At 59.5% G+C, this 14,775-nt stretch overlaps 2 protein-coding genes across 3 annotated transcripts; both read left to right on the top strand.

Annotated features, from left to right (window-relative positions):
* The first annotated feature begins 10 nt into the window (after positions 1-10).
* Positions 11-1,318, top strand: LOC102058548 (kallikrein-11-like). Its single transcript, XM_055705762.1, is given in 4 exon segments — positions 11-217; positions 219-312; positions 631-767; positions 1,004-1,318. Coding segments are annotated over 4 exon segments (588 nt in total). The 5' UTR covers positions 11-13; the 3' UTR covers positions 1,157-1,318.
* Positions 1,319-6,481: 5,163 nt separating this feature from the next.
* On the top strand, positions 6,482-14,171 carry LOC114015786 (kallikrein-14-like). Of its 2 annotated transcripts, XM_027805138.2 has the most exons (6): positions 6,482-7,006; positions 7,576-7,698; positions 10,402-10,564; positions 11,793-12,040; positions 12,353-12,489; positions 13,966-14,171. In XM_027805138.2, the coding sequence occupies exons 2-6, from the start codon at positions 7,578-7,580 to the stop codon at positions 14,113-14,115; spliced, it is 819 nt and encodes a 272-aa protein (XP_027660939.1). In that variant the 5' UTR covers positions 6,482-7,006; positions 7,576-7,577; the 3' UTR covers positions 14,116-14,171. The 2 variants fall into 2 exon arrangements, with proteins under 2 accessions (XP_027660939.1, XP_027660940.1); XM_027805139.2 differs by lacking the exon at positions 6,482-7,006 and having other exon boundaries at positions 7,382-7,698.
* The last annotated feature ends 604 nt before the right edge of the window (positions 14,172-14,775 follow it).

Here is a 14,775-nt window from a genome sequence, read left to right on the forward strand (position 1 = left end):
GTCCCCGTGGCCTATGTGGACCACCCCCACCCTGAACCTCGATGCTTTTGGTTCCATCAGCTTCATCACGGTGCGGCTGGGAGGCCGAAGGCACCGGGACTCGGGTCGCGAGCAGCTGCGGCGCTCAGCCAAGGTCTTCAAGTACCCGCATTACAACGAGACCAACAAGGACGGTGACTTGATGCTCCTCAAGTTCCTCCTGCCCGTCCACGTCAACAAGGAGGGTGAAACCGTTACCATTGGCTTCCCATTGCCCCGTGCCTGGCAAGACCTGCCAGATCTCGGGGTGGGGGTCCACCACCAGCCCTGAAGGTACGCTGCTGGTCACCTGGGGCCCTGGGGGGGGGGGTGGGGGTAACACCGAGATGCATGTCCCCCTCCCCAGGGACCCAGTGGTCCACCCAACGTCCCCTTCCCAATCTTTGGGTCCCACCTTAAGCACCAGAGGGCATCTGGGTGACCTGGTGGGGCCATCAGGAAGCCTTGGAGCTCTTGGTTGGTGCCAAAAAGAGGAAGGGGGTGGGAGATGAGCTCCCAAGGCAGACAACAGGTCCGAGGTGGGATGGATCCAGGTTGGATCCCTTGGTCCATCCATCCTCGGGTGACCTCGTGTCCCTCCGTCACCCGCAGTCACCTTCCCTGAGGACCTCCACTGCACCAAGGTCACCATCGTCTCGGAGGAGCAGTGCCGGCGCGTCTACCCCAACTCCATCACCTCCAACATGGTCTGCGCCGGCGAGTCCCGCAGTCGGGCTGACTCCTGCCAGGTGGGGGAGGGGCGCCGGCATTTCAGGGGACCTCTGGTGAGGGGGAGGGGGTGACATCCCACCCAGGGGACGTTTTGGGTGTAGAAGGGGCAGAACTGGGTGCAGCTGGCAGCGTGTCCAGGTGATTCTGGGACAGTGCCAGAAGTGGCCACCAGATTTGGGGTGATGATGGGGGGCGAAGGGGGTCTTGCAGTGACCCCACCACCACCACCTCACCCCACCTCTCGCCTCCTCAGGGTGACTCCGGGGGCCCCCTCATGTGTGACGGGCGGCTCCAGGGTATCGTCTCGTGGGGTCCGGGGGTCTGTGGGGACCCCAAGAAACCCGGCGTCTACGTCAACCTCTGCAAATACACCCAGTGGCTCCAGGAGACCATGAGGAGGAACTGAGCCCCCCAGCCCCAACGACCTGGGATGGACCCTACAGCTCCTCCTCCTCCTCCTCCTCCTCCCTGATGGTGGTCCCCAGAGCCGGCCGGTCCGAGCGCTGGGGTACACACCGGGGGGAGGAGCAGGAGTTGAAATGTCGGTGAATAAAATTTTCTGACGTGGTTTTTCACCACGTCGTTCACGGGTGGAGGACAACTGTGGCAGGTCAAGGGGCCCTGGGCTGCCCCAGGTCTGGCAGGGGTAGGAGAAAACCCAGGTCACCATCTTTGGGGTAGACCCATGGTCCCTGGCCATGGAGTAGACCCATTAACCCTACCATTGAGCAGATCTGATGGCCCCACCATGGAGTAGACCCATTGACCCCACCATGGAGTAGACCCATTGACCCCACGGTGGGGCAGATCTGATGGCCCCACCATGGGGTGGACCTGTTGACCCCACCATGGGGCAGATCTGATGGCCCCACCATGGGGTTGACCTGTTGACCCCACCATGGGGCAGATCTGATGGCCCCACCATGGGGTTGACCTGTTGACCCCACCGTGGGGTAGACCCGTTGACCCCACCGTGGGGCAGATCTGATGGCCCCACCATGGGGTTGACCTGTTGACCCCACCGTGGGTCAGATGATGGCCCCACCATGGGGTTGACCTGTTGCCCCCAGCATGGGGCAGATCTGATGGCCCCACCATGGCATTGACCCATTGATGCCACTTCAGTAGACCCGTTGACCCCACCATGGGGTAGACCCATTGACCCCACTTCAGTAGACCCGTTGACCCCACAATGGGGTAGACCCATTGGCCCCACTGCAGCAGACCTGTTGACTTCACCATGGGGCAGATCTGATGGCCCCACCATGGGGTTGACCCATTGACCCCTCCGTGGGGCAGACCCAACCCACTGGACCATTTTTGGGGTCATCAAGGCTCTTTCCAACACCACAGGGGGACAAAATCCAACTGGGTCCCCCCCTCCCCCGCACGAACACCAAGCCCCTGAGCCACGTTCTCCTGGGTTCTTCCATCCCAACTCCACCTCCAACATCTGCCCCCAGGAAGACAACCCACCCCCAAAGGGGACAACTCCAGAGGGAGCAGAAGGGGCCAAATTGCCCAACCTGGGGGTAATGTGGCAGGAGGATTGGAGTTGTTTTGCCCCCCCCATGAGGAGCATCCACCCAAGGCCACGTTGGTGGCACCGAGCAGTGAGAAGTCAACCGCTGGAGGCCAAATCCACCCAACACCTGGAGCTGAGGCCTCTATTTTGCGGGAAAAGGTGGAGGGTGAGGGGGGGTTCATTCTGGTCCCACCACGGTGGGATGGAGGTGGAGGTGACACCACCTTGGTTGTGACGCGTCTATGGGTTGGGGGATGTAGAAGAACCTGGAGGTCTTTACCGGTGGAAGAGGAGACGTGGTGAGGTCAGAGCGTCATGTGTCGTCCCCGTGGCGCAGCAGGGCAGGGAGCGACGCCGGGTCACCTTGCGCAAGGTGTCCCCCTCCCTTTCTTCCCCCACGTGGTGGTGGCCCGGCGCGTTGGAGGGCGTGGGACTTGTCTGGCCACCGCGGTGGGGCAAGAGGGTTTGGTCCAGGGCCAAGTCCCCAGGGAGGTGGAGGAGCAGTTGGCTGTCATCACTTGGGCCACCGGTGGCCACCGGGGAGTTGCCGGTCTTGCTCGGGGTTTCACAAGGAGGTTCAACACCCCCCCCCCCTCCCATTTGGCAACGACAAAGGAGGTTGGACTTGGAGGGTCCCACCGTGGTGGCCACCAGGTGTGGTGGGCTCCTACACTGGGGTCCAGCACGAGCAACTCCATCAGCCTTGGGGAGTTGGGCAAGGTGCTTGGTGGGATCTCATCAACGTGGCCATGGAGGTCTGGTCGATGTGTCCATGGAGGTCTGGTCAACATGTCTGTGGAGGTCTCGTCAATGTGTCCATGGAGGTCTGGTCAACATGTCTGTGGAGGTCTCGTCAATGTGTCCATGGAGGTCTGGTCAACATGTCTGTGGAGGTCTCGTCAATGTGTCCATGGAGGTCTGGTCAACATGTCTGTGGAGGTCTCGTCAATGTGTCCATGGAGGTCTGGTCAACATGTCTGTGGAGGTCTCGTCAATGTGTCCATGGAGGTCTGGTCGACGTGTCCATGTAGTCCGGTCAACATGTCCATGGAGGCTGGTCAATGTGTCCATGGAGGTCTGGTTGACATGTCCATGGAAGCTGTTCGACGTATTTGTGGAGGCCTGGTCAACGTGTCCATGGAGGCCTGGTCTATGTGTCAGTGGAGGTCTGGTCAACGTGTCCATGGAGGACATCCTCCTCCAGGGTCTGAGTTGACTCCCTGGTGCCCCCCAACCATCCTCCAGGGTTCAGTCGAGATGTTTACGGAGGTGGAGGTGACATGTCCGCGTCCGTGGGGTCCGATGGGTCACCATGTCCATGGAAGTGAAGTTCAACCATCCCTTGGTCAGGTCACGAGGACCATCACAGAGCTGGGTCCTGCGGGCCACCAAGAGCCACCAGCAGAGGAGAAGACACCAGGTGGCACCCATGGGTGGACACAGAGGTCACCAGGTCCATGTGGAAGGACCACAGTGGGTGACAGCGGGTGAGGTAAGTGTCCGCATGGCCATGCCACCACCGTGGCCATGGCCACCGCAGCCGAGGAACCAGCATCTGCCACCGCCACCCCTGTGTCACCCCTGTCCCCTGAGCCACCTCTCGTGTCACCCAGGGCCACCCACCGTGTCACCCAGGGCAGGGGCACCTCTCGTGTCACCCAGGGCCACCATCCATGTCACCCAGGGCCACCATCCATGTCACCCAAGGCCACCTACCGTGTCACCCAGGGCAGGGCCACCTCTCATATTACCCAGCGCCACCATCCATGTCACCCAGGGCCACCTACCGTGTCACCCAGGGCACTGCCATCTCTCGTATCACCCAGGGCCACCTACCAGGGCCACCTAACATGTCACCCAGGGCAGGGCCACCATCCATGTCACCCAGGGCCACCTCTGGTGTCACACCCAGGGCCACCACCATCCATGTCACCCAGGACCACCTACCATGTCACCCAAGGCCACCTCTGGTGTCACACCCAGGGCCATCACCATCCATCTCACCCAGGGCCACCTCTGGTACCACCCAGGGCCACCATCCATGCCACCCAGGTCCATCTCTGGTGTCACCCGGGGTTGTGGGGACACCGGGGAGGGGACAGTCCCGGGGAGTGGGGGGGTGTGTGTGGGGGCAGACGGTCCGACGGTCCCGGGTGGCCCTGGCAGTGGGTGGCAGGCCCAGGCTGGCTCCTGCCGGGTAATTAGGTAATTAGCGCTAATTACGCCACCCAGATGGGAGCCGAGTAACTGGGAGAACCGGTTGGACCCAGCCCTGGCGCTGGCTGAGATAATGCCTCCCCTCCCCCACCTCCGTGTCCCCCCCCCCCCCCGCTCCTCCCCCATCTCTGTCCCCCACCTCTCCTCTCCCACCTCTTCCCCCCCCCCCCCGTCCCCTCCCCGCCCGTCCCCCACCTCTGTGACCCCCCGCCCCTCCTCCACCTCCGTGACCCCCCCGCCCTCCCCCACCTCTGTCCCCTCCCCTGCCCCTCCCCCACCTCTGGGTGGCTCTGGGGCACCTTGTCCCCACCCCCCCACCCCCCTCGTGTCACTCCTCCTGTGCCCCACACCCCGCTCCTATGTCCCCGTTCCCCCCCGATCCCCCCCCCATTGCTCCCGTGTCCCCTTGGGTACCTCACATCACCCCACCCCCCACCCGGGATCTCCTGTCCCCTCCTGGATCCCCTGCCCCCACCCCTGGGATCCTCTGTGTCACCTTGATGTCACCCGGTCCCCTACATTTCCCAGGGGATCAGGGATCTGGACAGACAGGATCCCTACGGATCTTCCTGGGGGAGGGATCCCCACCAGTGGGATCTCTGTGGACCGGATCTCCACAGCCGATGGTGTCTCCACAGTGGATCTCCACAGCCAGGAACCCTGAAGATGGGGGATCCCAGCGGTTTTAAGCCTGGTGGGATCGACCTCCACGCCAGGGGATCCTCATGCCCTCCCTATCCCTTCATGGAGGGGATCCCAGGGTGGATCCCTGAGGATGGGGGATCCTGGTGGTTTGAAGCCTGGTGGGATCGACCTCCACGCCGAGGGTTCCCCACGCCCTATCCTTTCACGGAGGGGATCCCAGTGTCCTTTCATGGAGGGGATCCCAGTGGACGAGATCTCTTCCCACCACATCCCTCCATCGGGACCACTGTGGCCCAGCTGCCCCATTGAAGGGATCCCCAGGGATGGGATCCCCAGGGGTGATCTCCGCAGCTGAGCACCCCACGGAAAAGATCTCCAACGACCATAGCCAAGATCTCCATGGACCAAGCCTCCACTGATGAGTTTTCTACGGGCCAGATCTCCACGAATGGGATCTTAGTGAACCAGACATCCATGGGCTGGGATCCCAGTGGATGGGATCTTTGTGGACCAGATCCCCACGGGAGAAGCTCACCATGAACAGGAGGCTGGTGGATCAGGTCTCCTTGGCCCAGATCTCCACAGGACCTCCGTGTCACCTCCCACCTTGGAGATCCTCCAGACCCCCCGTGTGGTTGGGGCTGGGGGAGGTGACCCCCCCACAGGGGGTTGGGGACAACATCCAGGTGGGGGGACACGTGACACCCCCCTGTCCCCCTGGTTGTCCCCTTGACTCACCAGAAGAGACTCGCAGAGCTCAGCGGGGTTGTCACCAGGGGGTGGCCTCACCCAGCGCTCGCCCACGTCCACTGCCTTAATCATCAGGGACGTGCGACCAGGTGCCAAAGGAAGGTGTACAAGTAGGTTCCTGGAGACCTCCAGGCCAGTGGTGTCCTCCAAGAGCTACATCCCTCACCTTGGGGCCATGGAGGTCCCACCTGGGAGGTGTCCCCCTTGGCAGATGCACGTAGGTCCCTGGGGAACCTTGGTGTGGTGGTGTCCTCCAGGAGCCATGTCCCTCACCTTGGGGCCATGGAGGTCCCACCTGGGAGGTGTCACCCTTGGCAGATGCCAAGCCGTGTTCTTGCACACATGCACTTGTGCACACACCTGTGTGTAACGTGGGGTCTACCTGGCTTCTGGCGTGGTTGTGTGTGGTGGTGGTGGAGGAAGTGGATGGATGGAGATGGATGGAGGAGGTGGATGGATGGAGGAGATGGATAGATGGAGGAGTGGATGAATGGAGGAGGTGGATGCAGGAGATGGATGGAGGGAGGAGGTGAATGGATGAGGGAGACGGATGGATGGATGGATGGATGGAGGGGATGGATGGATGGATGGATGGATGGATGGATGGGTGGGTGGACGGATGGATGGACGGACAGTCAGCAGAACAGTCAACAGACAGGCTGGAGGCACCACCACAACATCTCACACACATCCCCAAGAGCCAGCTCAGCACCCCAACACCCCCACCCTCCCCTGGGTGGGGGGGGAGGGGACCCACCCCACCCCTCCCCCACCAGGATAGGGAGAGGGATGAGCCAACCTGTCCTCCCAGACGAGCTATTTTGGGGACTCCTCACCCCACTGCCGTGTCTGGGGTGGCTCCAATGACAGGAGAAGCAGGCGTTCCTTGGCCGAGGAACCTGGTGATGTTTCTTCTGGGACATCAAAGCGGTACAATCACCTCTGGGACCAGGGAGACACCCACGGGCCACGCTCGCCCCGCGGACCGGTCGCCCAACCACTCTTGACTCATCCTACTGGAGACACGGCCTACTTTTCACCCCGGGTATAAATATCTCCAAGCCACCATCTCCTGGCTTCCCAACGCGCCGAGCCGGCCCCGTCCTTCTCCTCTGGCAGGTGAGTCCATCCTGGTGGCCAAGTCCACTGGCATCACCCCGAGGGATGGATGCTGCGGGGTGGGATGGAGGCAGCCAAGGATTCTTCATCTCCTGGTGGATCTTCCCAGAGATGGGCTCCGTGAAGCCACCCGTCTCCATGTGGTGGCTCAGGGTGGGGGAGTGGGTTGAGGTGGCATCACCCTCCACATCCTGGTTGACTTTAAAGGCAACCGGTTTGGTGGGGAGCGGGAGGGATGGGGTCCTTCCCAAGCTCATGCAGGGGGGGTTGGTGCCACCAGATGGAGACACCCAAAATAGGGTGGAAAAAAGGGTCCAAGACCCCCCACAAGGTCCATCAGGGTGATGGTGTGGAACAAAGGGTCCAAGACCTCCCCCAAGGTCCATCAGGGAGATGGTGGGGAACAAATGGTCCAAGATCCCCCCAAGGTCCATCAGGGTGATGGTCCACCAAGACACCACCAGCATCTCAGTCATGTTGCCTCCATCCCACGCCAGAGGCAGAAGGACATCACCGAGGACCTTCCCACCATCCCCTGGGGCTGATCCCATTTGGTTTCTCTGCTCTAGGAATGGCTCATGATGGATGCGGAGCCTTCAGCTTCATCTCCATCTTCCTCCTGGCATCTGGCTTGCTGCTGAGTGCCCCACCACCGGCACAGGCTCAGGAGAAGGGCGACGGAGGCGACGAGCGTAAGTCAGGGTGGTGGCCCAGGGAGGACCCTGAGAAGGTGGTGGTGGGTTTTCCCAGGCACCACGTGTCCGATGGGATGGGGTGGGGTGGGGAGATGTCTTCTCCTGACAGGAAGGTTTGGGCAAAGCCCAACTGTGTTGGAACCTCAACCCCCTCGACGTGGAGGAAATTCCCACGTCCCGTCGGAAGCACCGGGATCAGCGGGACAACGTCCTCCCTTCCCCTGGAAGTTCCTCCGGGGATTCCTGGTGACATCTGGGAGAAGAAGGAGATAAGAAGAGTCACCCAGGGTGAGGGAAAGGAAGGAGAAGTTTCGTCCTACCGGGAACATCGCTTCTGTTCCTCCTGGTTTCCCAAACGATGTTCTGCATCTCAAACAGATGGGTCTCAAGGAAGAGGAGGATGGTGGTTTCCAACCGTTGGATGCCAAGAACTTGGATCTTGACCTGAACCCAAATCCATGTCCTGAACCCAAAGTGGCCAGATCCAGAAGGAACAAGGTCATTCCTGGACCCAACAGCTGGATAATTTGTCCCACGATTGTCCACGAACTCTTTTTTTCTTGAGGATAATTCTTTGGGATGGAGGCACCACCACCTCAGTTGGAGCTCTCCGCTTCCAACCTCTGGAAATCCAGGGAATGGATCTACCACAGGGCAGGGTCCACCATCTCGTCGCCCCCGATGGACCTTTGTGGATGGACCACCTCCAGTGGGGGAGCTCAGGGAAGCTGCTGAGATGCCTTCAAGGAGTTTGGTGGAGGAAACCCATTGGTTGGTCTCTAAAGGCTCCAAGATGGTCCTTGTGGTGGCCAGGGACGCTTCTCTGATAAGCCTTGACAGGAGGAGAGTTCCCAACCTCCAACTTTGGCAATGGTGCCAAGACCGGATAGTGGAGAATTCCAGGTGGCTTGAAACTTGGGCGTCTCCCATCGCCACCCATCACGAGTTGTAATCCCCACCAGCACAAACCAGTCCCACCAGTACATTCCAATGTCCCAACCTTGGGTGAAAAGCAAGTGCAGATGCCACGGAGCCAGGTGCCACCTTGTCAGTGCATTGCCAACGCTGTGGCTCTTGGCCAAGGTGGTCAAGGTTTGGAGTCACGACTTCTCCTCCCCCCACCCCCCCAAAAGAGCCCAAAGCATCTGGGATGGAGAACTTGACCTCAACTTAACCTCAACACCCAGGAGGACACCTCCAGGAGCGAGGACTTGGTATCTCCCATCTTGGAAGTCCTACTAGATGGGTTTTGGGATGGGAGGTCTTCTCCTTGGGAAAAAAAAAGCATCTTTTTTTGTGCTGATTATCTCTTTTTTTTGAGAAAAAAGATCTTGTCTCCTCCCACTTGGGCACCACTCAGTGTCGGGGGTCTTCTCCAGTGGCCTTGGCAGAGGAGGTTCCCAAAAGGCTTTGCAGGTGGAGGCCTCGGCTGGACCCTCAGATCCATCAGAGATGCAGGAACAGGTCCCAAGGCTTTGGACACCCACCACCACCCCCCGTGTGGCCGCCCACATGGAGCTCCACGTGGTCATGGCCCCAAGAGGGTCATGGCTTCAAGATGGTCACCACCTCATCCACCATCAACATCTTGCCAAGGTGTGGGGGGACACACCTCGTCTTGTGGACGTTGGGTGAGGTGGGGTGGCCTCTCGCCAGGGTCCCTTCCTCTCCCCGAGGACTATCAACATTGGCAACTCCACCTAAACCTGAGGGAGATGCCTCCAGAGACCTGAAAGATGGGGAGAGCCGTGTCTGAAACAGGGGGCTCCGAGTGGTGAGACCCCTTTTTTCATGGTATGACCCCCCCCAACCCAACTGGATGACCCTTACTCTTTCTTCTCAACCAACCTGCTGGCACCAAGACACCTCCAGAACGACGTCAAAGGTCACATTCCGGAGTGGATTCCTCTTCTCCCTGCGTCAGGGCTTCTCCTGCTTGGGTTGATGCAACAACCTCCTGCCCTGGACCTACCTAGGAAGTCCATGAGGCATCCAGGAGGTAGGAGGGGTTTCCAGCTGGTCCTACAGGCTTCCTCAGCGACCAAGGACGAAGACATCAGCTCTTTTGGAGGTGTGTCACCTCTCTTCAGGAGTCCAATCTTGGGCTGGGAGGAACCTTAGAGGTGGAACCAATGCCCCTCCCCGAGGTACCTGATGAAACCGGTGGAGATAAGTGGCTCCTGGTGACTTCCTGATATGCCGTGATTTCCAGGACAGCTCACGGGCACGTCACGGCGTGACTAAACCGGTCCCAAAGGGTCTCCTGGTGGCACTTCCCCCACCTCGTTGCTCTGGTTGGAAGGGGTGGTCAGCTCGCCGTGGAACGGCCCCAGGAGAAACGAGGCCTTCAAGGATCGGTTCTTCGAAGTTCTTCGAAGGCTTTGGTCTTGGCTATGAAGGGTTGGACTTCAACCAGTCTCCAAAATCGTTGGGTTTTTATCAAAAAATGTCCTCTGGAACCTCAGTAGGTTGAGAGGTGACCCAGAAAATAAAAAAAATTAATATTTTGAAGATGATTTTGAGCGTTTTGGTGAGGTTTTAAGGTTGGAAACCAGGTTGTCCCTCTCCTTTTCCATGTCACCTTGTTACAACCATTTTTTTTCCAGCCAATTCTCCACCTTTTCCACCCAAACCAGCAGGTTTCTGGGGAAAAGGTTACACGGCGAGGCTGATGGTGTCCTTTGGTGCTCTGTGTCGTAGTGCCAGAGGAGGACGAGTCCCGGATCATCGGTGGGAGACCTTGTTCCATCAACCAACGACCCTTCCAAGTTGCCCTCATCAAGAGGGGTCAAATCCTGTGCGGGGGAAGCTTGATCGACGCCCAATGGGTCCTGACAGCTGCCCACTGCAAGCAGCCCACCAGGTAAGAGAGGTCCACAGTCACTTGCCCCAGCTGACGTGGCGTTGCCCAGGTCCCACCACGGAGGAGCAGTGGCATCCTCTAGGGTTGGTCCCTCCAGATGGTGGCATTTCCACAAGGCCAGGCCTCCAAACGGTGGGATCTAGGGAGAGGTGGCCCAGATGATGGCACCTCATGGGGTTGTAGAAGCCTCCAGATGTGAATACCTGCGGATTGTGGTGTCCAGAAGAGTCTGGGACCTTCAAGGGTTGGCAGCTCCAGAGGTGGGTACCTCCAGAGGTATCCTGAGGTTGGTGTATCCCGAGGTTGGTGTATCCAGCTGTTGGTACCCCAGATGTTACCTCCAGGGTCCCGTGTAGCTCTAGATGGTGATGCTCCAGGGTATCTCCAGATGTTGGTCTGTGCAGCTGCTGGTACCTCAGATGTTACCTCCAGAGTCCCAGGTAGCTCTAGATGTTGCTGCTCCAGGGTACCTCCAGATGTTGATGTATCCACCTGCTGGTACCCCAGTCCAGAGTCCCAGGTAGCTCTGGTGATGCTCCAGGATATCTCCAGATGTTGATGTGTCCACCTACTGGTACCCCAGATGTTACCTCCAGAGCCCCGGATAGCTCTAGATGATGATGCTCCAGGTGTGGGTATCTCCAGATGTTTGTGGCTGGCTGGTGGCACCTCTAGAGGACAACGAAGCCACAGTCACCCTCCCCATGGAGACCAGAGGAGCTGCCACCATCGCAGGGTGACAACCTCCAGCTACCAACCCCTGAGGGATCCCACCTCCCCCCACTTTGAGGCCCAGTCCCCCCGTTTTTCCACCCAAAGTAGAGCAGATCCACCACCCGACCCCACATCCAGGTTTCTCCAGCTTCTCCACAAGGTCCTGTGAGGGGAAGCTGGACCTTTCAGGTGGGAATAAAACCAAGTTGGCAAGAAGTTGGAGTCATGACGCCAGGAGAGGTGGGAGGTGACCTCAGGGTGCTTGAGCCATCAAGGAGCTCCTGGAGAAGAGATGGGTCATGAATCCTCAAGGAATTTGCGTGTTCTCCTGGCCTCCTCCCCAAGGAGAATGGGTTGTGGTGGCCCCATGGCCACATCACCCCCCTGCTGAACATGGAGAAGCTTCAACGGACAGCTCTTGATCATCTCCTTTGGACAACCCTGTAGATCAAGGATTTCTGTGCCTTTTCTGGAGGAACCAACGCTGATTTCTTGACCTTCCTCCTTGGCCCAGGGACCTCAGGGTGTTAATCGGGACGGACACGTTACGAGACGGGACAGGGGAGGTGAGGATGATCTCAAAGCTCCAGGTCCACCCGGCTTACAACCCTCGGAAGAACGACAATGACTTCATGCTCCTGAGGCTGAACAAGCCCATTCAGTTCAGCAGCAGCATCAAGAAGATCCGTTTGGCCACCAAGTGTCCCATGGACGGGATGAGGTGCAGCGTCTCTGGCTGGGGCACCACCAAGTCCCCTGGAGGTACTGGCTTACGGTGGAAACCTCGGGGGAAGACGTGGGGTGGGGGAAGGCAATGGGAAGAGGAGAGGGGTCACCAGGTGGGCTTCCCAGCTGGAAAAATGGGATTAGATCTTCCCTGATGGCACCTCAGATCTGCCCAGCCAGCAGCTCACCATGGTTGACAACCTCAAGTTGGGTTTTCCCTTTGGGATCGGGTTTCCTTGGCGTTGCCCTCCCCAGCTTCGATGGAGGCGCCACCAGCCAGAGCCCTACCAAAAACCCAACAAGGTCTCCTCATGCCTTCTCCTCCTCCATCCCCACCTCATCCCACAGCAAAGCTGCCCAAGAACCTGCAGTGCGCCGCCATCCAAACCTTCGGGAGGGACAAGTGCACCAGGGCCTACGGCAACGCTGTCACCCCCAACATGTTCTGCGCTGGCGTCCCCCAGGGGGGCATCGACTCCTGCCAGGTAAGAGGTGGGGGGTGGTGGTCCTTCAGCCACCTCCCAGTTGGCTCTCGGGGGAAGGAGGAGCTTGGGGGTGGCTTGGAGATCAAACACGAGGTGGGATGGGTTCCTCCAAGTCTTGGGTTCCTTCAAACCAAGCTATGAAGTCAGGGAAGGGCCGTGGCATGTGGATGGGGTCATGTGATGTTTGGGTTCCCACCAAAAACCTTCTGCTTGAGCCATGGAGATAGGTCATGATGTGTGGATGTGTCCATGCAAGGTTTGGGTTCCCACCACCGACCTTCTGCTTGAGCCACGGCACTGGGTCATGGCACGTGGATGGGTCCATGCAAGGTTTGGGTTCCCACCACCGACCTTCTGCTCAAGCCACGGAGCTGGGTCATGGCACGTGGATTGGTCCAGGCAAGGTTGGGGTTCCTCCACCGTTACCTCCAGCCCAAGCCCTGAAGCCAGGAAAGGGCCACAGCACGTGGATTGGCCCAGGCAACATCTGGGCTCCCACCACCAATCTTCTGATCGAGCCACAGAGCTGGGGATGGGCTCTGGTGCCCTGATAGGCCCATGCAAGCTTTATGCCCCCCAAGTGAGACCCACCACGTGTCCTTGACCCACCACTTTCCTTTGAGCCACCACATGCCCTTGACCCACCACGTGCCTTTGACCCACCACGTGCTCTTGACCCATGACATCCCTTGACCCACCACATCCCCCTTGACCCACCACGTGCCTTTGACCCACCACATGCTCTTGACCCATGACATCCCTTGACCCACCACATCCCCCTTGACCCACCATGTGCTCTTGACCCACCACATGCCTTTGACCCACCACGTGCTCTTGACCCACTAAATCCCCTTGACCCACCACGTGCCCTTGACCGACCATGCGCTCTTGACCCATGACATTCCCTTGATCCATGACATCCCCTTGACCCATGACATCCCCTTGACCCACCACTTGCTCTTCACCCACCGCATTCCCTTGACCCACCACTTGCTCTTCACCCACCGCATTCTCTTGACCCACCACTTGCTCTTCACCCACCGCGTTCCCTTGACTCACCATGTGCTCTTGACCCACCACATGCCCCTGACCCACCACGTGCCCTTGACCGACCATGTGCTCTTGACCCATCAATTCTCTTGACCCATGACATCCCCTTGACCCACCATGTCCTGTTGACCCACCACGTGCTGTTGACCCACTGCGTTCTCTTGACCCACCACGTCCCCTTGACCCATGATATCCCCTTGACCCACCATGTGCCCTTGACCCACCATGTGCTCTTGACCTACTGCATTCCCTTGACCCAGCACATCCCCTTGACCCACCACGTGCTCTTCACCCACCACGTGCTCTTCACTCACTGCGTTCCCTTTACCCACCACATCCCCTTGACCCATGACTTCCCCTTGACCCACCATGTGCCCTTGACCCCCCCACGTGTCCCTGACCCCCCACGCGCCCTTCCCCCACCAGGGTGACTCCGGTGGCCCGCTGGTCTGTAACGGGGTGCTGCAAGGGGTGGTCTCCTGGGGCATGGCCGTCTGTGGGCGCCGTGGACAACCCGGTGTCTACTCCAACGTCTGCCGCGCCGTCCCCTGGATCAGAAGAGTCATCGGGAGGTAGTGAGACCTCCAGCTCCATCATCTCCATCCTCCCCTCTCCCCCCACCCCCACCCCCCGAACCTCCCCCCCCCCCCCTTCTGGTGGGGTGGGCAGGAGAAGCAGAGATTTCCCAGAATGCCTCAGGAACGGGGGAATTTTGGGTTGAAAAATAAAGGAAAAAACGAAATCAGGGAGACGGAGTCACAGAGTGGGTGGGAGTGGCGTCGCCTGGGTACCCTGGTTGGGGGGAGGGGGGGAGGGGGACCCCTCCTCCATCCTCTGGGACCTCTCCTGCTTGTCCAGGGGGTGACTGGGTTTGGGGGGGGGGGGGGGGTCGGGAACTGGGGGCACTGGGAGCACTGGGGAATGGTATCAGCAGGGGTTGGGGGGCAACTGGATTTGGGGGGGTAACTGGATTTGGGAGGGGGCAGCTGGATTTGGGGGGGAACTGGATTTGGGGGGGCAACTGGATTTTTAGGGGTGCAATTGGATTTGGAGGGGGCAACTGGATTTGGGAGGGGGCAACTGGATTTTGGGGGTGGGCAAATGAATTTGGAGGGGGCAACCGGATTTGTAGGGGGAACTGGATTTTGGGGGGGTACCTGGGTTTTGGGGGGGCAACTAGATTTTGAGGGTGGGCAACTGGATTTGGAGGAGCAACTGGATTTGGGAAGGGGGATA

This window comes from Falco cherrug, chromosome 3 (assembly GCF_023634085.1).
Source record: "Falco cherrug isolate bFalChe1 chromosome 3, bFalChe1.pri, whole genome shotgun sequence".
Lineage (NCBI taxonomy): Eukaryota > Metazoa > Chordata > Aves > Falconiformes > Falconidae > Falco > Falco cherrug.